This window comes from Bos indicus, chromosome X, assembly GCF_029378745.1.
Source record: "Bos indicus isolate NIAB-ARS_2022 breed Sahiwal x Tharparkar chromosome X, NIAB-ARS_B.indTharparkar_mat_pri_1.0, whole genome shotgun sequence".
NCBI lineage: Eukaryota > Metazoa > Chordata > Mammalia > Artiodactyla > Bovidae > Bos > Bos indicus.
Genome location: NC_091789.1, coordinates 36,261,936 through 36,285,354, shown reverse-complemented (window position 1 = coordinate 36,285,354; position 23,419 = coordinate 36,261,936). Strand labels below are relative to the sequence as shown.

General features: G+C 55.1%; 1 protein-coding gene and 1 long non-coding RNA gene across 9 annotated transcripts in view; one reads left to right on the top strand and one right to left on the bottom strand.

Annotated features, from left to right (window-relative positions):
* ZNF185 (zinc finger protein 185 with LIM domain) overlaps positions 1–23,177 on the bottom strand; it is a 58,787-nt gene extending 35,610 nt beyond the window's left edge. The window contains exons 1-11 of one of the 7 annotated variants that reach the window (XM_070784681.1): positions 23,119–23,177; positions 11,138–11,216; positions 10,873–10,996; positions 10,593–10,658; positions 8,813–8,854; positions 8,633–8,710; positions 8,034–8,123; positions 7,114–7,200; positions 6,335–6,418; positions 6,054–6,095; positions 4,730–4,804 (exon numbers count right to left, since the gene is read on the bottom strand). In XM_070784681.1, the coding sequence (XP_070640782.1) occupies positions 4,730–4,804; positions 6,054–6,095; positions 6,335–6,418; positions 7,114–7,200; positions 8,034–8,123; positions 8,633–8,710; positions 8,813–8,854; positions 10,593–10,658; positions 10,873–10,996; positions 11,138–11,180 (731 nt within the window). In that variant the 5' untranslated portion in view covers positions 11,181–11,216; positions 23,119–23,177. Of the gene's footprint in view, positions 1–4,729; positions 4,805–6,053; positions 6,096–6,334; positions 6,419–7,113; positions 7,201–8,033; positions 8,124–8,632; positions 8,711–8,812; positions 8,855–10,592; positions 10,659–10,872; positions 10,997–11,137; positions 11,259–23,118 lie in introns of those variants that run through there. The other 6 variants (XM_070784683.1, XM_070784684.1, XM_070784685.1 and 3 more) reach the window with 6 other exon arrangements.
* On the top strand, positions 1,819–3,737 carry LOC139181390 (uncharacterized). Of its 2 annotated transcripts, XR_011565369.1 has the most exons (3): positions 1,819–1,889; positions 2,048–2,139; positions 3,236–3,737. It is a non-coding gene; the product is annotated as an uncharacterized lncRNA (long non-coding RNA). The 2 variants fall into 2 exon arrangements; XR_011565368.1 differs by having other exon boundaries at positions 1,832–2,139.
* Positions 23,178–23,419: the final 242 nt, after the last annotated feature.

Sequence of the window (23,419 nt, the reverse complement as noted above, 5' to 3'; positions counted from 1 at the left end):
CCAGTGAAAGGGGAGACTCAGGGCTTGAAGGTCAGAGAGCAGGTGCACATGAGCTAGAGCCCAGGCAGGATCAGACATTCTCAGCCCTCAGAAGGTCCCTTTTAGTGCTCCCTTGCTCAGAGCCTGGTTGAGAGTGACTGCACACAGCCCTCCAATTCCACTGGATTTTGTGTCCCCACTGCAGGGCCTGACACCCAAGAGGATCTGGCTGTGCTGATGGTTAGGGCTGGAGAGAATCTAGAACGTTCTGGCTTTGTGGGGTTCCTCTTCACTCCAATCAGGACACCTATCAGGTCCACATTACAGCCACTCACTCCTTCCTTTGGTTGTTCCTGGCCACTGGAGTACAGGTAGGAGTGAGTCCCAGGCCTGCCCTAGTGAAGCCCCTGGCCCAGCAGGACACAGGATGAGGGCCAAGTGGCATGGGCACTGACACAAGTCACCTGTAAGGCCATGCCCAAATCAAGCCCCAAAGGCACCTGGAAAGTTCCATGGAGGAGTAGCTCAGCCCAAACTCACTGGAGGGAGACAGAGGAAGGAGTGAGGAGGTAGAGGCCGGCAGGGCTCTTAAAGACAGAGACCAGATCGACTGTGGCAAAGAAAGTCCACAAGATGTGCTTGAGGCAGAGGTGGGGCCTTGACATGATCAGGCACGTCAGAAAGGACACTCGGGGGTCCCAGGAGGAGGAGGGGTGCGTGCGGGGCAGGATGGAGACAGGGAGCCCCTGGAGGGAAGGTCAGTGAGCTGCTAATCTCTGTACCTTCTGGACACTGAGATGACGAGAGGAAATGGAAGGGCTGTGGTGGACAGGGCTTCTCTACACACGAAAGCCCAGAGGGGGCCTGGTGCACATGGGTAGCTCTGATCTCAGTCCATCTCCATTCGTGATGACCATGAAGACAGCCTGTTGCTCCTTTGTACCACGGAGCAGGGACACGTTCCACTGTCCCTGGGGATGTCACAGGCAAGTAAAGCATACCTTCTCCCTGGCATTTCTAGTTCTGTCAGACAGGAAACAGGAACCAAGCGCTGTCCCAGCTGGCACCTTTTCCTCAACGCTTGCCTCATGAGCGATTTTGACTTAAAGGCTCAGCCCCCATGGGTCCTGCATTGTGTCCATCCTAAAAGATGTGCTAAAGCCCCTGGTATCTGTGAATGTGACCTTATTTGGAAATAGTGTCTTTGCAGAGGTAAATACTTATGATGAGATTGTATTGGAGTAGAGCGGGTGCCTTATAGAAAGGGGACAAATACACAGAGGGAAGACAGCCATGTGATGGCAGAAGCAAATGTCGGACTGATGCATCTACACGCTAAGAGGTGCCAAGGACTGAAGCTGAGAGAAAGGCCTGGAACAGACTCTACTCCAGAGCCTTCAGAGGAGCAACTTGCCCTGCTGACACCTTCCTTGATTTAGGACTTCTGGCCTCTAGAACTCTGAAAGCACGCATTTCTGTTGTTTAATCCACCCAGTTTCTGGAACCCTTTCAAGGAAGCCCCAGCAAATTCACACGGGGGCCTTCCAGCCTCTCCTCCTCTGCAGCCAGCAGCCTCGCCCCTCTCCAGACCCTCAACCACCCACACCTTTAGTTCAATCTGAAGGGGTCGGCCAGGTTGAGAGCTGCTGGAGGCCAGAAGCTCTTATCCAGTGAGGCTGAAGCTGCAGGTGGGAATGCAAGTGGCCTGTGCCAAAGGACTCATCCAGCTAAAAGAGGGGGAGAAGTCAGGGAGGAAGGACAGAGGAACTCCTCCTCTGCCTCCCATGGTGGCATTTCCCTCTGACACCAGTAGAGGGCAATATTGGCCTTTTCATTTGATGATGGACTTCCTGGTGGCTCAGACAGTAAAGCGTCTGCCTGCAATGCAGGAGAGCCCGTTCGATCCCTGGGTTAGGAAGATCCCCTGGAGACAGAAATGGCAACCCACTCCCGTACTCTTGCCTGGAGAATTCCATGGAAAGAGGAGTCTGGCGGGCTACAGTCCATGGGGTTGCAAACAGTCGGACATGACTGAGCGACTTCACTTTCTTTCACTTTCTTTCTGCAGCTCAAGAAGCACCCAACCGTACCAGCACCAAGGCACTGCACAAAGGACTTCACATGCATTATCCCATTTAGTCTTTTGGACAGCCTCTGGAGGTAGGTATCACTGCTCCCTATTGCTCCCTATTTTACATATGAGGACCCTGAAGCACAGAGAGACTTAATCAAGGCTACACAGCCCATAGAGGGCAATGCAAGGGTTTTGCCTTGTACCAGAAGCTGTGCTCTTACTGACGGCTCCTTAGTTCCTCTGCCAGGCAGCATGCTGGGGCCCAGCCTCATCTGATCAGGTGAAGCAGAGAGGCAAGAAAGCTTGAGCAGTGCTGTGATGGGGGCAGCAGCCAGGCCTGGGGCTCTCACACAGGCTAGTGTCTCTGAGAGGGGTTATCCGAGAAAGTGCACTTTGGAAGGTGAGCAGGAGTTATCTTTCACATCAAGAATGGGGAAATGAGATGAACCCAAGAAACTAGGCCACATGGTGCATGGAGGCAGGGCCACTGCCACAGGTGGGCTGTTGAGGTGGAGAGGGAAAAGGATGGAGGAGATAATGGAGATGGGAGCTCAGATTTGGACACTTGGTACTGAGGGGCCTTTGGGGCACCCAGGCAGGTCAGGGGTCCAGAGCGGGATGGTGCATCCTGCTGTGGCACTCTTTCTGTTCCCCTGTAGGGTTTGGCGCCTAAGACGGGGGTTCCCCTCCTAGTTGGCCACAAACCAGCTATTTTGGTTCAATCCCTGTTCCCCAGTGGTCTGGGCTCCTTCAGGGATACAACCAGGCCTGGAATTCTAGATAACTAGCAGGCAGGAGCCAGGCATGGGGGGCTGATGGTGACCCCCTGAGTCACTGCAGGGCCTCATGGGGGTAGCATCAGACAGGAAGGCTGCCTGGGACCAGCCAGCAGTTCATGGGGAAGCTACCTTGTGGTTTGCAAACACTAATGGAAGAGCCTTCCTGACCAACCACTATCGCATACTTATGGTGGGGGACTTGGTTATGGCGGCCCGACCAAGACAGACAGCCACTTTGCTGTGACAGCCAGGTGATGGGTAGTAAACATCCAAAGGAGTTCTCTGGAATAAATGTTAAAATGCCTGTCAACTGATAGCACAACCTAGTTCTCCTTCTCTGTGCTTTAAGAAAGCATGTGAAACCAATGTTAATTGCTTTTTTTTTTTTTTTTTTTCAAAACAGAAATTAAGGAGATCCCTGGGTTGGGGATCCTGGAGAAGAGAATGGTTATCCACTCCAGTATTCTGGCCTGGAGAATTCCATGGACTGTATAGTCCATGGGGTCACAAGAGTCAGACACGACTGAGAGATTGTCTCTTTCACTTTTCAGAAATGTGCTTTGTTTTTGGTAAATTGTGTCCCCTCCAAAATTTATATATTTACATCCTAATCCCCAGTACCTCAGAATGTGAGCTTATTTGGAATAAGGATGTTTCAGATATAATTAAGATGAAGTCACACTGGAGTAGGGTGGCTCCTAGTCTAATATGACTAATGTCCTTATAAAAAGAGGCGGTCAGGACACAGACACACTGAGGAAGACCTTGTGAAGAAATTCAGGGAGAAGACAGCCATTTATACACCAAATAGAGAGGTCTTAGTAGAAATCAACCCTACTGACATCTTGATTACAAACTTCCAGCCTCCAGAACTGGGAGACAATACATTTGGCTATTTGTGTCAACCAGTTTGTGACCCTTTGTTCCAGCAATGCTCGCATACTAAGCCCCTGTATTCCATTAGTCACCATGTCCCATCAATGCTACCTCGTGAAGAGCTCTTAAATTTTCCTGTTGCTCTGGCTGTGACCTGCGGCTGGCCTTGAACTCCTGCAGTTTTCTCTCTCCTCCACCAGTCTGGGCTGTAGCAGGTTATCATATCTCTCTCCTGGCACAGAAGAGGTGGCCCCAAGGACCAAGGTCACATACAAATGGTTGAGGGGCTTGAGTCAAGGAGGGGCGTGTGGACATGCAGGGGCATTACAAGACCCATAACAGCCCCAGGGGCAGTGGCGTTCTCACAGGACTTAGCATGATTCAGCTCAGAGTACAAAGAGGTATTGATTGCCTTTTGCCTGCAGACAAAAGAGAGCACCATTATCTGCCCAACACTCTAGGGCTCAGAAATCAGGGCAAATCAGAGCCCTGCCTGGAGTGAGATCACCCGCACTCAGACTGTCCCTGCCCTGTCACCTCAATGCCAGAGCTTCCCATCTCATGGGCTCATGGGCCAGACCCAATTCCTGGCACCCACCTGGGCTCAGCATGAGCTCCACCCAAATGGCCTGTGACACCTTGGTTCTGCCCCTGTCTGCACTGGCAAAGAAGGAGGGGGAGGACAGCGTTGGCAGGGTGAACTTGACCAACTTACAGGAAAGCCTTAGACGAGTACCCTGGCTGCAGACCACCTCACATCCCACAGTTGGCCACTACAGTGCTCAGTGGTGCAAGGGTTAAGTTGACACAGATAAGCACCAGACAGACAAGACTGAAGCACTCTCTCCCAGAAGACCAGGCTGTTTTGCTCCTTTAAACCTCAGGACATCTAGCCAGACAGGCCCTTACTGATTTCAGTGTCCCATCCTGTCACTGGGCACATGGGGACACTGACCCTGAGGCCCTGTAGGGAGGTGACCTGGCAGTCACCAGCCATGGGCAGAGGTGAGCAATTGATTACCTGCTTGAGCCAGCAAGGAATCTCGACAGAGCAGGGGGGTCCTGGCTTTTCTCAGAAGACCCATCCTCAACCACCCTTTGGGAAAGAGAGAAACAGATGCACTTGGGGCCTGAAAGACATGCTTTCTTTCAGTCATGTTGGTGGCTGAGTGACTGCAGTTTGGGATAAGGACAGGACACGGGGTTGAGTAGTGTCCTGCCAAAATTCATGTCTGCCTGGAGCCTGGCAACGTGATCTTATTTGGAAATAGTCTTTGCAATCAATTTGTCATCAAGTTACAGTGAGGTCATACTGGGATAGAGTGAGCCCTAAATGCAACAACTGGTGTCCTTGTAAAAGGGAAACTTGGACACAGACACACAGAGAAAAGAAGGTGTTGTGAGAGTGGAGGCAGAGGTAGGAGTGATGTGTCTACAAGGCAAGGACTGCCAGTGACACCAGAAGCTGGAAGAAAGGCCTGGGACAGCTCTATGAGGTTCCTGAGGCTGCCATGACAAAGTACTCGCTAATCTTGGTGGGAACTTGTCTCTAAGATCATGCTGGCTGTATTCTGGTCAGCATTTTTGGTCTTCCCACCTCTGAGTCTCTGCACAGCTGGGCCCTCTGCCTGGAACACTTGGCATGCCAAGTTTCCCTTGTTTTTCAGTCCTCAGCTTGTCATATATGTCTTCCCTCTCTATCCAACAGACTAGCCCTAAATTCAGCTTTCCAGAAGTTTTTTTTCCCTGTCCTCCCCAAGTACTCTCCTCTCCCAGAAGATATCCTGTCCCCTCACTCAGCGGCAGGACTGATGTCCTGATCGTGGCCCACTGGCTCTTGTACAGCCTTTAGGACCCATCTCCAATGTCATGGTCACTCCCAAGGGCCTGGTCTGGCAGGGGTTCTCAATTACCCCTCCTGCCAAGGCATTGTCCAGCCAACCCATGGTAGGATGGGAAGGAGTGCAAAGGAACAACTGCTTTCTTCCCTGGTACCTACTCTTGCTGCAAAACCCCAGAGGCCAGTGTGCAAAACCCCAGTGTTTCCAAGAAACACTACAGCTCCATCTTGGGTCAGGGACCTGGTCCTATTGGCCACTGGCAAATGGAAGTTTCTTGTCACCAGCCGTGTTCTCTGAACCAGGCTCCTGCTTACGCAGCGTTGCTTGCCAGGGTCTTCTGTGACACCATGGCCAACCATGGGCTTCCTTGGCTTCAAAACAGAAGCCACCAACTCTGCACAACTCCCTCTGCACAGGGACAGCAACTGCATCCCCCCGGCACCCACTCTCTGCACACTCCACCCCTATGAGTGCAGGAGATTCCCTCCCTTTGCCCACACTTACCTCTTGGCAATGAACGGGGCTAGTGTCTCCTGGGCAGGGCTGCTGAAGGAGACAGAAAGGTGACATGTTCACAGAAGCCACAGACACATGACATCATCCCCAGCACCCTACCTGCCCTGATGGCAGCAGCCAGACCTCTCAGGTTTCCAGAAAGTACACATGGGGTCCCTGTAAACCCACTGTCACAGGCAGAGGAAGAGCAGAACCCTGAGGGGAAAGGACCTGGCCCAGAGTATGGAGCAGGTGGGTAGCCCTGCTGGGTCCCCTGCTGAGCTGCTCACCCAGGGTTCTTCTTGGCCGCTGACAGGACATAGGAGTGCTCCCGGGGAGCTGTCTTCCTCACCACACTGCTGGCAGCCTCGGACCTGGGGTGGCACAGAGAGGGGGCAGCTAATGGATGAGGCAGGGCAGCTACTCAGGAAGCAAAAGAAAGCTTTAGTGACCTGCCTGAGAGCCCACACTTAGCTGGCTGCACAGTGGGAAATCAATGCCCGGCACCCTGGCCCTGGAGCTCTTAGCTCTTCCCTCTGCTACTGTTGACTCTGCCCTTAGCACTGCCCGTCTGTTGGGCCTCCAGCATGGGGGCCTTCGGTGCATTTCCAATGTCAAGGACAGGCCAGCAGATGTTGGCACTGGGGGGCAACAGGCTGAGGTTGAGGCCTAGCTGTGCCCAAGCACCCAGGCCTCACTTTGGGACAAAGGGCATGGGCCCCTCTAGAGCCTGGCCCTGTCCCCAGCCATATGCAGGTGGCTTGTCCCTGGGCACCAGGCACTGCCTACTTTGGTCCAATTTGCTCAGGACCCTTTTGAACAAACTGATAGAGAAATTGCTCGTTACCTCGGTTCTGCCCTCATAGAAAGTTCCTTAGAGGGGGCCCCCGGGCAGGCCCAGCACTGAGTGGGTGGTTCAGGGACTCCAGGAATGCTCCCTGTTGCTGGCGGCCACCCTCCGCCAACAGACAAGACAGATGCTCCATATGTCATGCACGACCCCTGTCTCCCCAGGCGGTGGAGACTTGGGCCCTGCCCTGTCCGTGGGACACCCATCAGGCACCATTACCTCCGTTTCTGCTCATCAGAAGAGAAGCGCACCTCCTCCTCTTCAGCAGCTCTTGATGCTGAGCTGCGCCTGATGTTGTAGGGGGCCCTGGTGTGGGGGATTGAAGATGCTGCCAGTCATGGCCCCTCCTCCCTCGACCACCCTCACACCATTCTCTGTCATGCCCTCTGCAGCTTGGCCTCCTAACTTATAAAAACAACAACATGTGTTAGCCTGGCTGCCCCTGGACTCTGTTCAAGCCACTCCTTCCTCTTGGAAAGCTAGGCTTGCTATCCCTCCCTGTTCCCACCCTTACTGTCCCCCAAGACCCAGTTCAAGCCTCATTCCCTTCTGCAGAGAGATTCCCTAGTTGCTCCATGTCAATGGGTGATGACAGGGGACAAGCAAGATGTTGGGCCCCTGGGAATGCAGGCACAATCCACATCTGTCCAGACCCCGCCCTGCTGGGTCCACAGGAGGGGGTCTTGTGTGGGGCCACATTGGGAGCTCCAAGGGGGACCCCAAAGATTGACATACAAGAAGCAACCCACATTTAGTTACAAAGTGCCCATAGCTGACAGGCTGCCAGGGCCAGCAGCATGCTTGGACTCATCAGGTGCTAGGCCAGCCCGGCCCAGTCCAGGAAATAGTCAGGGCCATGACCCAAGACACTTTCTCTAGACCCACCAGCTCCTTCCGCAAGCTTCCTACAGCCCCTGCTTTGCCTGAGATCAGAAGTATAAGGTGTACAATGTCCAACTTTCTGGGGCTCGCCACCCTCTGGTGGGGTCCAGGCCCCAGTGGCAACTGGCAAGGAGGTCAGAGTGGCAGGACAGCAGTCTGCATTGTGCTCAGAGGCAAGCAGGCAGCTGCCCTCAGCGGGCCCCATGTTTGTGCCCTGGGAAAAGGGAACCAAGTTGGGTCTGCGATTGCCTACTCACAGCTTCTTGTAATCCTCCGTGGTCATCTTGTAGCCAGAGGAGAAGGGGCGGGGAGGGCCAGTGGGAGCTGCTTTCCCCAGACTGGCCATGCTAGAGAGACAAGGAGTTTTCAGGTGTGTGCCTGCAGGCCCCCTCTTGCTTCCACATTTGCCTACATGGCCCAGCAGGCACATGGCAGGTGGACAAGTAAGTGCTGGTGCCCTTTCTTCTTTGCTCTAAGCCCTGCCAGATACCCAGGACATGTGCACCACCCTGAGCAGGGCCACCCTCTTGCCATAGACAGGCCCAGCCCCCTTGGTCCTGCTTTTCTGACACCAGGTTCAGCCTGTTGTCAGCCTGTTGAGAAGACGGCGGCCCAAAGCACACAACTCAGCATAGCTGATCAGCAAGTCTGGGCTCTGCACAGCCTCTTCCCTGTGACTCTGTCCTGGTGACCCTGTACCACGACTGGCACAAGGACAAGGGCACTGGTTGTGTGGTCCAGGGCCATTCCTTACACAGGAAGAGACCTGACACCTGACACCTACCACCCACTCAGTGACAGGCAGTGGACTCCCATACCTCCCACTGGACAACTGGCCAGCACTCTGTGGACACACCTTTTTGGAGCTCCATTGGCCTTGGGGAAGTGCTGGTGAGGCTGGGACGAGCTGTCCACAGGCTTGGTGAACACTCCGCTGAAAGAGAGTCCGGGAGAAGCAGCCTGGTGAGCCCCCTGGGAGAAGCCAGGGCCATGTGGGTAGGCATGGGGAGGCGGGCGGGCTCCTGCAGTCACCTACCGGATGATATAGCCTGTGGGAGCCCTCGTGCTCAGGGGCCTGCTGAGGGAAAAGAAGGTAGGATGTGAACTGAAGTCTCATAGGTGGGCCCAGGCTGCCTGATGACAGTAAAGGGGGTGGGCTGGTGGGTATCCCAGTGTGGTCAGAACAAGGGCAGCAAGAGGCCCTGGTTGCTTCTCAAGGCAGCCAGCCATATCTGCATCCCTAGCCAGGGTGCCTGTCCTGGTCTGCCTGTCTCCCTCATGCTTCCCAGGAAAGGCTAATTCTTCTGGGCCCTGGCTCACAGCGGTGCCCAGGAAGGTATGTTCCATGGCTGGGCATGAACACAGAGGTATTCCATCCAAAGTCAGGTTTCTCCCTGTTCTGCCGGGCCCCAGTGCTCCCCTGAGCAGGTGTTCTTCTGAGATGGATGACAACACTCCCTACCTCTACCCTCAGAGCTGACCCAGCTCAGGCTGGAGGCTCTATGGTCAGAGCCTGGGGGCTGAAGCCATGTCAGGTAGAAACCCTAACCTGATCTGATGCCCCACTCTGCCCAGTACTCTCCAGGAAGACTCATGAGGGCCCAAGGGGTGGAGCCCAGGCAGGAGCCAGAGAAGGCCTGCTATCCTTTACCTCCCATTCTGCTCCAGCCTCCCTCCTCCAGCTGGTGGGATGCCTTCACTCCCTGCCTGGGGAGCAGGGAGTACTCAGAGGAGTCCGGTGAGGGATGTGGGCAGGGAAGATTAGGCTGGAGTAGCGTGGGATGGTCTTAAGACCACCCCTTTAAAGGGACCCACATGGGCAGGTGGCAGGGGCACTGCCCTCCATCCCCACAACTCACTTGGGCTGGGAGCAGAGCAAAAAATGTCCCTTATCCCATGTGTTTTCCAAACATACTTCCAAACCAAAGCCCAAGCTGAGAACTGCACCCCCAAAGTAAACATACCCCACAATGAGTAGATTATCTTTGAACTATGCTCAGGCCCTTGCCAACTGCCAACTGCTATCACAATCGGCAAGTCTATCTTTTAAGCTCATCTCTCTACTTGGGTCAGGCCCCTTTACCCTGCTAGGATGTCAGTTCCCTGAGGAAAGGGTTGTGTCCTCTGTGCCCAGTACAGGACCTGGTAGGTGACAGGTGCTGAGTCATTGAGAGATTCTGGGCAAGGCCACCGTGACCAGAGGCAGCCCGTTGGGCTAGCACTGAACTTGGACCCCACCCTTCCAGCTGTGGCCACTGTCCTCAACTGCCAACTGCTGTCTCTTTGGAACAAGGATCAAGACTGAATTTAGTGCCCCCACCCCCCCGCCAACCTCAACCTAATTCCCTATCCCCTAATGCTAAACCCCTACTTCTTAGGAGTAGTTCCCCCTGATCTGGGCAGGATGTGCTGACACTTCAGAACCACCCTGGACACCTCTATGCAAAAGTCCTTGAAATAGAGAGGAGAGCCAGCTGTCAAAACATGTCATCTTGAACTTGGAGTCTGCCCTGGCACTCTGATTACCTATGCAACAGAGTCATGTGTGACTCTTAAAGGCCCCAGAGTATCTCAGAGACATTGTCTGCACCCCTTTGGGGGTGTTCAGTGACAATTTTGGTCTCAGTTCATAGCTGAAGTCACGGAGGTGTAGCTGGAGAGGCAGCTGGCCCCAGGGGACCTGCATCCAGTCATCTCTGTGCTCCTTTTCCCAGGAAGTGGAAAATCCGTCCCTCCAGTGGAGTTCAAAGGCCTCCCTGCCCCCCGAAGACTGCAGTGCAGGCCCACCCACCTGCCATCTGGGCAGCACCTCTCACCTGGCCTTCGGGACCTCCCCAGCTGATGAAAGCGAGGTGGCATGAGTCCAGCCGGAGGGCAGCTCACTGAGCAAAGAGGGAACACAAAAGGGGACTGCCACATGTACCTCAGGAACTTGGCCCACCATTCCCATTGCACCTTCTCCTTCCCCGGCCCGCGTCCACATTGCACACTCTGGCACAGGGCCTTTCCCACCCTGGGACTGGTTTAATGTAACCCATGGAGTGCCATCCAAGACCCAGCCTGTTGCTGCTGGCCCTCCCAGCCTCCCAGACTTACAGGGTGCGGCCCTCCGATTCATCCTGTTTGGTGATCCAGCTCTTGTCCCCCTTAAGCGTGGTGCGAACCTTCATCTGCTTGAGGACAGTATTGCGCTCCTCCTCGCCTGCTGGGAGAGGCTTCCCTGGCGGTGGCAAGGCCAGGCAGCCTCAGCAGGGGCGCTCCACCTCAGGGCCCCAAGGCCTGCTTGCAGCCCTCCCCATACACTGCTCTCACTCTGCTACTTTGTGTCCAAGTCCAGGCCCAGGGGGCACCCAGACCTCACCTTTGCTGCTTCCTCCAAGAGCTGAGATGCTCATGGTGTTCATTGTGAACGTCTCTTCTCAGTAGATTCAACAGGGCTCCTGGGGGCAAAGGCAAGCACACGGTTTGTTACTTCTCGTATTTATAATGGCTCATCACCATAAGGTCCTTGGCACACTGAGACCTTCCAGACTGTCCTCTGGGCATGGGGAAGCCAGAGCTGGTGAAGTCTGGCCAAAAGGCCCCTCTGGGCAGCACATCCTACATCTGCCCAGGGCCACTCACCTTGGGGAACGCATGGCCTGTCTGTTGGGGAGATGGCTGAGACAGGCAGGCCACCAACTCTCTTAGAGAACTCTGATGGCCAGACTTCTGCCTGGTGAGTGTTGGCAGCAGTGGTCAACACTAGTGGATCCAGAAGGAGGAATGGGGAAGGATAGAGGCTGGGGGACAGTCTCTTTGGGGTTGGGCTGTCTCTCTCACTCCTTAGTGGCCATCTGACAGACCTTGAATGGGTCATCTAACCTCTCCCTCTGACTTGCCTCATTGTCCTCATTTATAAAATGGGAATTAAAAAAAAAAAAAAAGTCCACCTTTCAGGACTGCTGTGAGAACAGAAGACACCAATATTCTTGCAACTGCCCAGCACAACCTAGCACAGTGATCATAGTGACTCTCAGCCTGTCCTTAGTCAGCATGGCCTGGAGGTGTCAGCCCTGTGTAGCTCAAGGGTAGGCTCTGTGTCCAATGGGCAAGCCCTTGGGCACCAGGTGAGGTGTCCTGTGCTCTGATTTCTCTTCCTAACTTTGTCTTCTAGCCTCATTTTTGCCTCTCTGCCCCTGAGGCAAGTGCTGCCCTTCCGTGGCCTGTGAGGGCCTCCCAGGTCCAGGAGGGGCTGGAGAAGGGAAGCCAGCTCTCCAGGATGGAACTGACAGAAGATGGCTTGAGTCAAAGCACTGACCCACCACAGCCTGTCCCTTGGGCCTCAGGAGAGGGGCAGGAGGCTTCGGTGAGTGGTCATGACAGTAAGCAGGGCTCCTGGCTCTGCCCACACAGTCCTAGGCACAAGGGTCTCCCTATTAGAGGCCCGCCATCTTCTGGGCCCCTGTAGGGCCAGGGCCTGAGCAGTTGGGCCATGCTGCTAGCTGGCAAGTCCAGGACATGTTTTCACGGAGGTCAGGGGCACATTAAAATGGGCAGGGCAGGGCAGGGCGCCAAGAGCAAACCAAATTTGCCATGTCAGCAAGGGCTGGATTTCCCATAAACTGTACTGACGGAGCAGCCAAGGAGGCCTGAGCCTGCCGCATGCCAGGAACGGCACCTCATCACTGCGAGTGGGAGCCCTGCATGCCTAGCCCTGCACTAAGGTTGCCACGTCACAGCTCACTCCAGAGGAGATCCTAGGACCACAATGCCCACTGGCCCATCCCAGCAGCCCCTGGAGCAGCCCATTGAGCCGCCTGAGATCTTGGTCTCAGGCTGGTGACTGACTGACAGGCCTTGCGGGGGGTGGGCCCTTACCTCTTCTGGGCCTCAGCTCAGGACCTCCCACTACTTGGTTGGAAACTCACCAGTTTCCCCTTGACAAGCCTCTTGGTCACGCTGCCTAGAAGTTTTCTGTCAAATCAGAACCAAACAAGCCACTTACTTCCCAAATCAGGGCAGGTGCAGGCACATGCCCAATGATACAGGCAGAGGGGCCACCAGGGACTCCCAGGCCAAAGTGGCAGGGGCACTTACAAGAGCCCACGACAAGGGAGTGGAGTTTGGTAGGTCCTGCTCCAGACTCCATCTTCACAGTTTCTTGTCTTACCTCATCAGGCAAAGACCAGGATGGATGTTTCGTCTCAGAAGTCAAAAGTCTTTTTTGATGGGACTATAAATTTGAGTCAGGAAGAAAAATCTTCTCATGGGACTGAAGATGGCAGCTCTTTATGACACGGAGACTTTTAGGTGATGAGTCCCAGCCAGATGGACACACACCTGAGGTCTGAATCCGTGTCCCAGTTAGTTAGCTTCTCCCTCCACTTTACCACTCCCCTCACACCTACAGTTCACAGGCCACAGTCACTACCAGCTGCCATCTGTGCTTTCTTCTGGCAGCACTCACTGCCCCCTGATTCTTCTTGGTCCACATCAGCCCTCGCTTCTCACTCAGCTTCTGCTGGCTCCCTACCATCTCTAAGACTGGGGGAAAACTCCCCTGACCCAGTCACTCTTCTCACTTCAATGTCAACACTGTGCTCCAAGTGGACCATACGCCTCAGCATCCCTGGGAGCTGACCTTGCCAGGTCAGTCCCCTCCTGCCACCCCCTGCCCCCTGCCCCCATTTATGCCACTGGACTAGAGGTTGGCGGGGATCATGCTCCTGACTTACACAATATCACCACCAGTCTTCTGACCCAGTTCTCCTCTCAGACCTACCATCCCTTCCCTTAGTCTGACCCATCTCAGAACTCAACCCATACTGCAGACAGGGGCAGCTTTGCAGGATTGGGTGTGGACCACTCAAGAGGGCTCTTTCCTGGAAGGCTCTCAAACAGGGTTGGCCGGCGGATCAGTCAGGGCATCATTTTGGAGGACAAGTCTCACTGTGTACTGAAAGCCTCAGAGAGGGCAAGGCCATTGATCCAGCCATTCCCTTCATAGCAACCTCTCTTAAGGAGACAAGCACATAAGTAGAACTCAGTATACAAGAGGGTGTCATCTCAGTGTTGAACATGATGGCGAAAATTTGGTGATAATACAAATTCCCAATAGTTGTCTTTAAACATATGATCTACCGTTCAAGCAAATAGTAGGCAGCCATTACAAATGATATTGATATATGCTATATTTAACAAACTTTCATGTATATTGGTTTCTATATATTATTAGGTGAAAGGCAGCTTTTAAAACAATATCTGTAGGATGTGTTCATTTCCTTAAACTGTATTTATATAAAAATGCACAGGAAAAGAGACATCTAAATAATGTATACAAAACCATTTTACTCCTCTGTATATGATCATCTTCCACACCCCATCCTGCAAAGCTGTCCCTGTCTGCATTATGGGTTGAGTTCTCAGATAGGTCAGACATGCACATGGCAGGAGACACACTCCTAGAAGCTCAAAACCACAAGGACACAGTAGGACAGAAGGAGCACACTTTGCAGACACAGGCTCTGACACTGGGGCAACCCGCCTGCAGTAAGTATGCCATCCTCCTGCTTCACTATGAGCAAACTCAGCTGGGGGAGGTTGGGCAAGTGGCTCCAGGCCACACTTCCAACACTTTCAGAGGGTGGTGGACCCAGCTAGAACCTAAGCACCCAGCTGTGGCTGCACAGTAGCCCTGCTGACCCCAGGTACGACATCACAGAGCCTGGGGTCCAGGTGGCCAGGCACCAGTATGGTTCTGGCTACACAGAGGAGACCTAGAACTTGGATCAGCCATGCACATGGTGTCTGCCTGGCCTCTCAGCCTCATGACTGACTCCAAGCCCCAGACCCCAGCATCCTCTCCAAAGTGGGCAGCCAACGCCCTGCAGCCCCAGCCTCTACCCTTTCCATGTCCAACACACCAAGGTCTCTCATGGCCAGGGCTTGCACTTGAATTCAAGAAGACATGGGAAGAAACTGTTCTAACTGCAGACCCATGCACCTCCCGACTTACCCCATGCAGAAGGTAGAGAACAAGACAAGATGGATGCCACATCACCCAAAGCCTCTACCTCCAGCCACCTTCAAAAGGCAGAATTCCCGCCTGATCAGGCCTTCAAGTCTTCTTCCTTTTCTGGGCACATGGGCTTCTTCCAAACTCTTCTAGGCTCTCCTGGCCCATGAGTCCCACTCTCTGAGCCTCATCTGTGAAGTGGTGCTGAGCCACCAAACCTGTGGCAGGACACCCCCAAGCCAGACGATGTGCCCATCCCTGTAATTTGGTGCCAGCTCTATCCCATGCCATGGCTTGGTATCTGGATGCTAATGGGTGTCCTCACTGTGCACCTTTTCAGGACGACAGCCTGAATCTACCTTGATAGGGAGATGGCTTCTCATTTCTTAGGAAGTGTCACATCACCCTGCCCAAGTGCCTATCTTGGGCCACCAAAGGAATGGGTGGCTTCCCTACCACCTTTCATCCTCTCTCTCAGTTCCACTAGGCAGGACCCTTTCCCTTGCTAAATCCAACCAAGGCCCTACATCCGGACTTGTCCCAGGGCAGCTCTGGACTAAGTGCAAGTCCTCCTGAGCAAGTCAGGCCACCCTCCATGCCCTTTACTCCCTTCTTCCTCCCTCTTCCATTCGCCTGCACTTATCTCTTGGGGCAGGCTGGGGCAGTGTCCCTGGCAGGGACAGGCTCTCTCTGACACGGGTAGCTGCCCCACACCTTCCTCCCAGCTGCTGCAGCCTCGCAAGGCCGCCTGGCAACCTCCCAGGAAAAGAGCTTCTGGCCTTGACTGGATAGAGAAAAGTGAAGAGCCAATGAGGGGGGTATGCGGAGCCTGTGGTCCCAGGCACAGTGAGCCCGGAGGCATCTGAGGCCATCAGCGAGTGCAGTCAGAGCTGAGGCAGAGGAGCTGGTGAAGGCAGACTAGTGGCAGGGAGGGACCTTGGAGAGCTGGCAGACAAGGACACCAGTGCTTGGCTGATGTATGAGGAGACAGAGATGGAGAGAGAAACAGCAGGAGGAAGGGTCACCCCGTCACCCCACAGGCACACGCTCTGCCTCCAAGATGAGAAAACTAACTGGGGGAAAGTTTTCTGGAATTACCAACCTGCCTGACTCCCCATGTCATGTCTACCCACTCTCCCAAGCAGGCGTCTGTGTCTCCACCCTTGACAAAAGGCCTTGAGCTTCAGCCCAGGCAGCGCCTCTCACAGGAGTCCTCATGTCCCCCTGGGGTCCCTCTGTGCTGTTGCTGCCCCCACACTCTTCCTTGGTGCTCCCTGGCCCATCTAGGATGGGCTGCCTTCTTCCAGACAATGGGAAGAACACCATGGTGGGGGCAAGGCGGTGGGGCTCACATGAAGTTCGACAGCAGGCTGAGTGACTGTCCTTCTCCCACCCTGGGCGGCAGGTGCTGGGTACCAGGCAGGGACCTCCCAGGTGAACTGGGAGGGAAGAGGAACAAAACACCTTCAGCCTTGCCTTCCAGGAGCTGCAGCCAGAGGGCACAGGAGTTGGGGCTTCTCTGCATGTGTATGTGCTGGACTCTGGCCACCATGAGCAAGCATGAGTGGGTGCACGACTGGCAGGGGAGCGAGGGGCAGGCCTTCCTCCCAGAGAGGAGTTGGGACACTCTGCAGCCAGGGAGCTGACAGGAGGTCCAGCTGTGTTTCCGCATGTGTATGGACCTTTTGCAGGGCCCCATCTCTGGCTGGCAAGGATCAGACACAATGCAGTCTCTTGGCACCAGAGTCCTTGGCTCAGCTCCGGGCAGACACGTTAGGCATGGCTCAGAATTCAAGAGTGAGGAAGCGGTGGGACAGGGCAATAGGGCATAGCTGACCGTGACCCATGCAGCCAAGCCCAGTGACTGAAAACAGATGTGACAGGGACATCTGGAAGAAGTCACTGAGGCCTTGGGCCACCCAGTGCAGGGGATGGTTGCTGGGCCAACTTGAGGCAGTGTTTTAGTAAAGCTCTGTCTGTGAGCATTTTTATGGGGCTCTGGCTCCCCCACCATTGGATAAAGGTGTCGTGACTAAACCATGGAGAAACAAAACCTGCAAGGAGGACCCCGGCTGTCACACCTGTTTCCTCTGGCCCTCTTATGACAAACTGCTTGAGGATCCAGTCAGCTCCCCTGGCCAGAGTCCTTCCATGCCTACCTCCTGGCTGAATTCAACCTGGGGGCCGCCACCCTCAGTGAGAAGGGGAGATAGGGAGGTGGGGAGGACACCTGTGCATGATCCTTGAGGCTGTGCAACAGCTCAACACACCAGAAGACTGGCCCTGCCGATGGGGGATATGGGCCCAGGGGTGGGGCTGGTACTCATGTACTCCATGAATAAGAGCCTCCAGGGGTCCCAGCATTGGGGAACAGGCTCAAAGAAAAGTCCCTGTGCCTTATAGCCACCTCCCATAAGAGACAGCTGGGTCCTCTTTGGCTGTGTTTAAAGCAAATGCCTCCGAGCTTTAAGATGAGGATTCACCTTTGTGTATGAATGCCTGTGAGAGACCCCTCTCAAGGTCCTTCAGGGTAATGATGTGTCCCAGGGGACAGGTGACAACAAGGTAGTCAAAGCCCACCTGCTGGAGAGCCCTGCCTCTAGCCAAGGGGCTTCCTTAGCGAGCTTCCCTCTGCAGGCGGCCCAGCAGCCCTGAGCCTGAAGGGAGGAGCAGCAGAAACAGAAGCTGACAGGACACTGACTTCACAGCAGAGGCACACCTGCTCTCTTCCAACTCACCTGCAAAGGAAGGAGCAAGAGACACAGAGTCCAAGTCCCACGGTGTCAGAAAAAATCACTAGACCCATCTCTTACCCTGTCTGGCTGAGGATGAAGCCCGGGTCTCAAAGCACTCCCAGACCCCTGCGCCTGTCCATGAGGGGGCGGCACCGGTTTCAGTGAAGCTCATAACCAGGGCCATAGCCTCCCATTCTTCCTTGGCAGCATCCCTAGAGGTCAAAGGCCCAGCACCCTAGCGAGGACCTGCACCCAGACAAACAATGCTGAGGCCCCAGGCAGGATGTGGAAGGGAGCAGGAAGGGGGCTGGGGATCCCTGTTTGGTTATCCTCATCCGGTCCTTTTCTCAATGCACAAGCTTGGCCGAGTATCGAAGTTTGGACCCCGGTCAACTTAAGCCACCACTGGGTCAGCTGACCTGATTCTCCAAGCCAAAAGGGGTGGAATTATCAAACATCCCATTTGTGAGACAGTCTCTCGAGACCAGCTCTCAGGAACGAGGACATCCTGATTCCCGGTCCCGGGAGCTGGCAAGAGGACAGTCAGCAGAGAGGTTGTTTTCCTCCAAGGGTTCCTGGGATCCAGAGATTCTCAGCAGCAGTTCAGGGGGAAGGGGCCCCTCAGAGGCCTTCCAGATTGATGGCTGAGCAGCTGGGTCATGTCCAAGCCCCTCAGTCGGCTAAGCAGCACACAGCTCCCAGGAGCCCTGGCCAGCCTCTTTGCCCTGTGCGAGCAGCAGAGCAGAGTGCCTTGCCGGCCCATGATGCTCCCATCCTAGGCCTCATGCCTGGAAGCCAAGGAGTGGCAGGAAGGAAGCACATCACGTGGAAAAGAGCTGGAGAAGACTTGGGTTGCAGAGGGGGAAAATGTAATATGGAAAAAAAATGCATGGACTGGGGGGAATATTTGTAAATGTGCTTTACAGGTAAATGACTTCTGCATGAAAGTCTGGAATTTTACCTCCCCTCATTCCACCCCTCAACACACCAGAATATAGACTTCTTGGCGTCAGCACCAGAAGGGCCCGGGGAGGCAGATGTCTGAGGCTGGCCAGCTCCCTCCAGGAGGTGGGGAGTTCAAGCCCCAGTAGGACACAACCACCTGGCCACCCATCACTTTTGTGCCCCTTTTCTAGCTCTCAGGGACTTCCCTGGTGGCTCAGATGGTAAAACGTCTGCCTGCAATGTGGGAGACCTGGGTTCGATTCCTGGGTCAGGAAGATCCCCTGGAGAAGGAAATGGCAATCCACTCCAGCACTCTTACCTGGAAAATCCCATGGACGGAGGAGCCTGATAGGCTATGGTCCATGGGGTGGCAAAGAGTCGGACATGACTGAGCGACTTCACTTTCACTTTCACTTTCTAGCTCTCAGCAGGCTGGATATAAGCAACTGCTCTGGGCAACTGGGCTATTGAAGAGGTGGCTTGGCATCAAGGACCAGCAAGGGCTTCTGGGCAGGACCCTCTGAGATGTCTCTGTGGAGGCCAGGGGGCTGGGCAGAACCAACATGCCGGGGACCCTTTGCCAGAGCCACTGACAAGAGCTACCCCAGTGTGGCCACCTCCCCTGCTGAGCCTCCCAGCACACACTCCAGGTGTCTCTGCAGCCTGGAACCAAGGTGGTCTTCAGTTCATTCCAGTGGGGCCCAAGGACAGTCAAGGGAGTTGAAAGGGACCCAGGGGTCATCAGAGCCCACTTCCACCCCAACAAACTCTTTCCACCCCAGGAACACCCCTGCACCCTTACTCCTGCCACCCATTCAGCCTCTGCTAGAGCAGGTACAGTGACAGGGAAGTCCTCTCCAGTTGCCCCTGGTCATGGAGATCACGAGTGAGGCTGTCATCTGCCTTCCCAGCCCCCTCCTTCCTCACTCTTGTCCACTGCAGATCCCAACTTCCCAAATTTTCATTTACGGCCACATTTTCATTTATCCCATAAGGCTTATTCAGAAAGTTGAAGCCTGACCCAGTGCCGGGCAGACAGACAGGGGCCTAGAACAGCACTGCGTTTCCCTAGAAGGTGCCTTTGGCTCGGGTCTTTCTGAAAAAAATGAAAGAATGAGTAGGAGCTCGCTGGGCAGAAGTAATGAGGCAAGTCCTGGTTTTGCATTTTGTTTTAGTTCAATCTTAAACCAGGCCCTGCCTGATATGAGCATTTGTACCCGGGATACCTGTTCTGGTGGTAGGAATCCTCAGGCCTGCTCAGTGGGAAACTGACCGAGTCATCAGAAAGTCGTGTGCTGAGCCAACAATCCCAGGGACCAGATCAAGGGGCCACACAGAGCACCCGCGGTGCACCCACGATGCAGCCAGGGACTGCCAGGGACAACAAGCAGCAGTGGTGGGGGGCCTACACACCACTGCTCCCAGAGGCCAGGCCTCCTCTCAGACCCAGGCTGTGGCCACAGAGCCACCTTGGCTGCCACCACCTCTTGCAGTGGGTTGTGAGCACCCTCCCCACAGGAAAAGTGGCCTCTAGGTCCCTCTGGCATCTAGGTCTCCCAGGACGTGTGCTTAAGTTGTAGGTTCCGGCTCCCCTAATTCCTTATAGAGTTTGAGAATGACACCCGCTGGGCCACTGGTCCTTTCATTGTCCAGCCGGTCCCACCTCCTGGCCCTGCTGTGGCCCCTGGAAGGTGACAGTCACACAACTGCTCCCACATCAGCGTCCCCCTTCCTGAAGAAAATGACCAGAAATGTTCACAGTGGGGGATCCAGATAGGGGGTGGTCTTGGTACCATTCTTACCACTTTTCTGTGAGCTTTTGATTACTCCAAGATAAAAGTTAAAAACTCGAGTGAAAATCGTCAAAGAAAGCAAATCAGATGCTAGTTAGTAGGCATCCAGAAATGACCAAGAATGAAGTGTACTGTGGCAAATCACTTAACTGTGGGTGCACACAATATGTGCATCGTTGGCACAGACTAGCAGGGATTTTAAAATGGTTTCTCCTCGGGTGGAGAAGCCATATCCCTTCCAACCTGGCCTCAACCTCACTCCTGGTGACCATGGCTCCTGGAGGAGGATATGGTGACCCTGGCTCCACTGACAGCTCTGAAAGCACAGTGCTCCTGGCTTCAGCCTCCCTTCTGGACAGGTGACACGGGGCCTCCAGAGCTTTCATGATGTGCTCAGGTTTGCACAACTATACTGTGTCCAAGCTGGGGTCTTAACCCTGTCTGGTCTCCCAGCCGCTTTCCTACCACTCGACTGTAAAGGTGCCTGCGTGTCCCATCACACACCCTATGACCACCAGTCAACCTCTTTTGAGGGTCACTTTCAGGCACGCAGGTCTCTGGGTGGCTGCCCTTGTCCTGGCATAGGTCAGCTCTCTGCAAGTGCAGCAGGAAGGAATGAAGAATCCCTGATGGATCCCAAACTTCAGGACCCAAAGACCTGGGGCACCATATGGGTTGCTGCTCAGGACTCTGGAACCATGGAAAGCAGCTCTCCTCTCCCTCAACCACACTCCTGTCTGATGCCAGGGGCAGGGGCTGGCAGTTGGGGCAGCCTCATTCAGCAAGCAGAAAGCAAGCGGGTATTACGCATGAGCTGGCACCTTATGGGCTGTGGCCTGAAGCAAGATCCAGTCCAAAGGGATCAGTCAGCCATGGAGGCTGAGTGGAGAAGGGAGACAGCAGGCTTCCAGCTTCCAGAGTGCATTGGGCCAGATTTGAAATTTTTCTTGGCATCAACTGAGGGCAGTTCGGGGACCAGGTGCCGATGCCTACCATGGGCAGGTCCCAGGCCCACTGCTGGGGGCCTAGACTCTCTGTCCCACTGAATCCTAGGCCACAGGGGTGCTAAGCAGAAGCACAAAGCAGGCTGGAGGCCGAGGTGAAGCACTGGCTGCTCCTGGGATCAGTGCCCTCAGGTTGGGGCACTCAGTCTGGAATTTGGCTCAAGTTGAGAAGGAAGGGAGGTGGACAATTTCAAAGAATGCGCAGGCCTTGACTGGGCAGTTCCTGAGCTCCTTCTGCTGCTTCCAAGTCCTCCTCCTCCAGGAAGTATTTTCTGATCCTCCCAGCCAGGCCTGCTCCCCTATCCCAGGCTCCCACAGCCCCTGGTGGTAATGCTACTCAGGGCGGCAGCCCTCAGTGTGGTCGTGGTCCACCTCTGTCACTGAGTTGTATGTGTCCAGAGGGTACAAACGAACAGATCTGAGCACTTGCTATGTGCCTGGCCCTGTGCTTGGCGCCTCACATCAGCTCCCCCGGTTGAATACAGAGGCCCCAGCAAGGTCCTGGCTTCTGAAGGCACAAGGGCTAGGTCTGGGAACTGATGGACAGTGAGGGTAGGGTAGGTGAGATGGTTCTGCTCCTTCCTATCCTGGGGTGGTCCGGGGTGATGAGGTGAACAGCACAAGTGCCAGGGCCAACCTGCAGGCTGGCTCCTGGTCTATGCATCTATGTCCTGGCCCCTTCCTTTGAAGTAGTAAGCAGGGCCTCTGAACTAGTCTCTGAGCTGCCCCTGATTTTTCAGATGCGGCAGTGGAGACCCTGGGAAGGTAGGGCACTATTCCACCCCCACTTTCCACCACAGCTCTAAGTGAGCTGGTAATGACGAGTGGGAATGCAGAGCTCCTCCCAACTGTCCAGGCCTGTTGGCCCATGGGGCCCTGTTTTCTGTTCCCAGCCAGGTACCACGATCAGAAGTCCACAAGGCCATGAGGCCCAGGTGGGACTGGGTCCAGGTGCCAGGGGTCTGGACCACCTCTGGGTGGGTTGTGAGGGGCTCTCTCTCAGGGTTTGCTGAGTGGTCCTGAGATGTGGCTATGTGGCCTTCCACAGTGTGAAGACCAAGTGCAAATGGCTCAGCGTGAGCACAATTCCTATTGCAAAGCCCTGGCACACTTACCACTGACCTCATGTGAGCCCCCAGCAGCCCTGGGTGGGAGGCAACCAGGCATCTTACCCTCTTGGACACCCCCTGCTCAGAAGTAGCAGAGTAGGCAGAGGAGTTGAGTTTTTAGTCTCTTTCCAAGGCAGAGGTATCACTGTGCCTTTCCAAAGAGGACAAGGCTTTTGGCTCCCTTGCCCCCGAAACAATCCAGCCACAGAGCCTGCTCATGGCAGATCCTGTTGATAACACCCAGCGGCGCTTGATTCGGTGCCTTAGGTCTGAGCAGCTACCTTCCCAGTGGCCCTTCAGGAGACTGCCTGGTGCCCAGCACACACTCATCACAAGTAACCGGTGAGCCTCCTGGTCTGGGCATCAGGGTGAGCCAGACTCTGGGTCTTGGTTTTCTCATCTACAAAATGGACACAGGGAGAACTAGCTGATCTCAGATTCCCTTATTCCCCCGGCCTGCAATCAACTCGCAGAGCACCCTGGCCCCAGGCCATTTACTAACAATCACACCCTCTCTAGCAGAAAGAGGGTGGGCCAGGCCAGCCTTAGGTGCCTGTCTTCTTAGTCTCTTCACTCACAGCGAAATCAGAAAAGTATCGTCCCTCAGCCGGCAGAATCCCTTAGAGAGAGTGAAGATTATGGATGGGGAAACTGAGGCCCCAAGTCGTCGCTGTCACCCGGCTGGGCTCTGCCCGAGTTTCCCTCCACCACGGACTCTGCCGGCCGCGTCGACGGCGGACGGCGACTCGACAGCCCTACCTGGCACAGGTGCCTGGCTCGCGGGACGGGCGTAGGGTCCGGCGGGCTCTGGGCGCGGGCTCCCTCCGGTGGGCAGCGCCGGCCTGGCCGGGCTGGGGAGAGGACGCGGGGCGCGGGACGCGGTGGGGAGCAAGCGGGCCGGCGAGGAGGCGCGGACTGGGCTCCGCCCTCAGGAGAACAAACAGGTTTTCTCCTGCGCCCAGAGCCTCGCCCCTCGCCCCTCCTCTCGGCCGGCCCCCTTCCTCTGCCCTCTCCTGGGGTAGGTAGATGCGCCTGGCACATTCCGGACATTCCCCCGCCA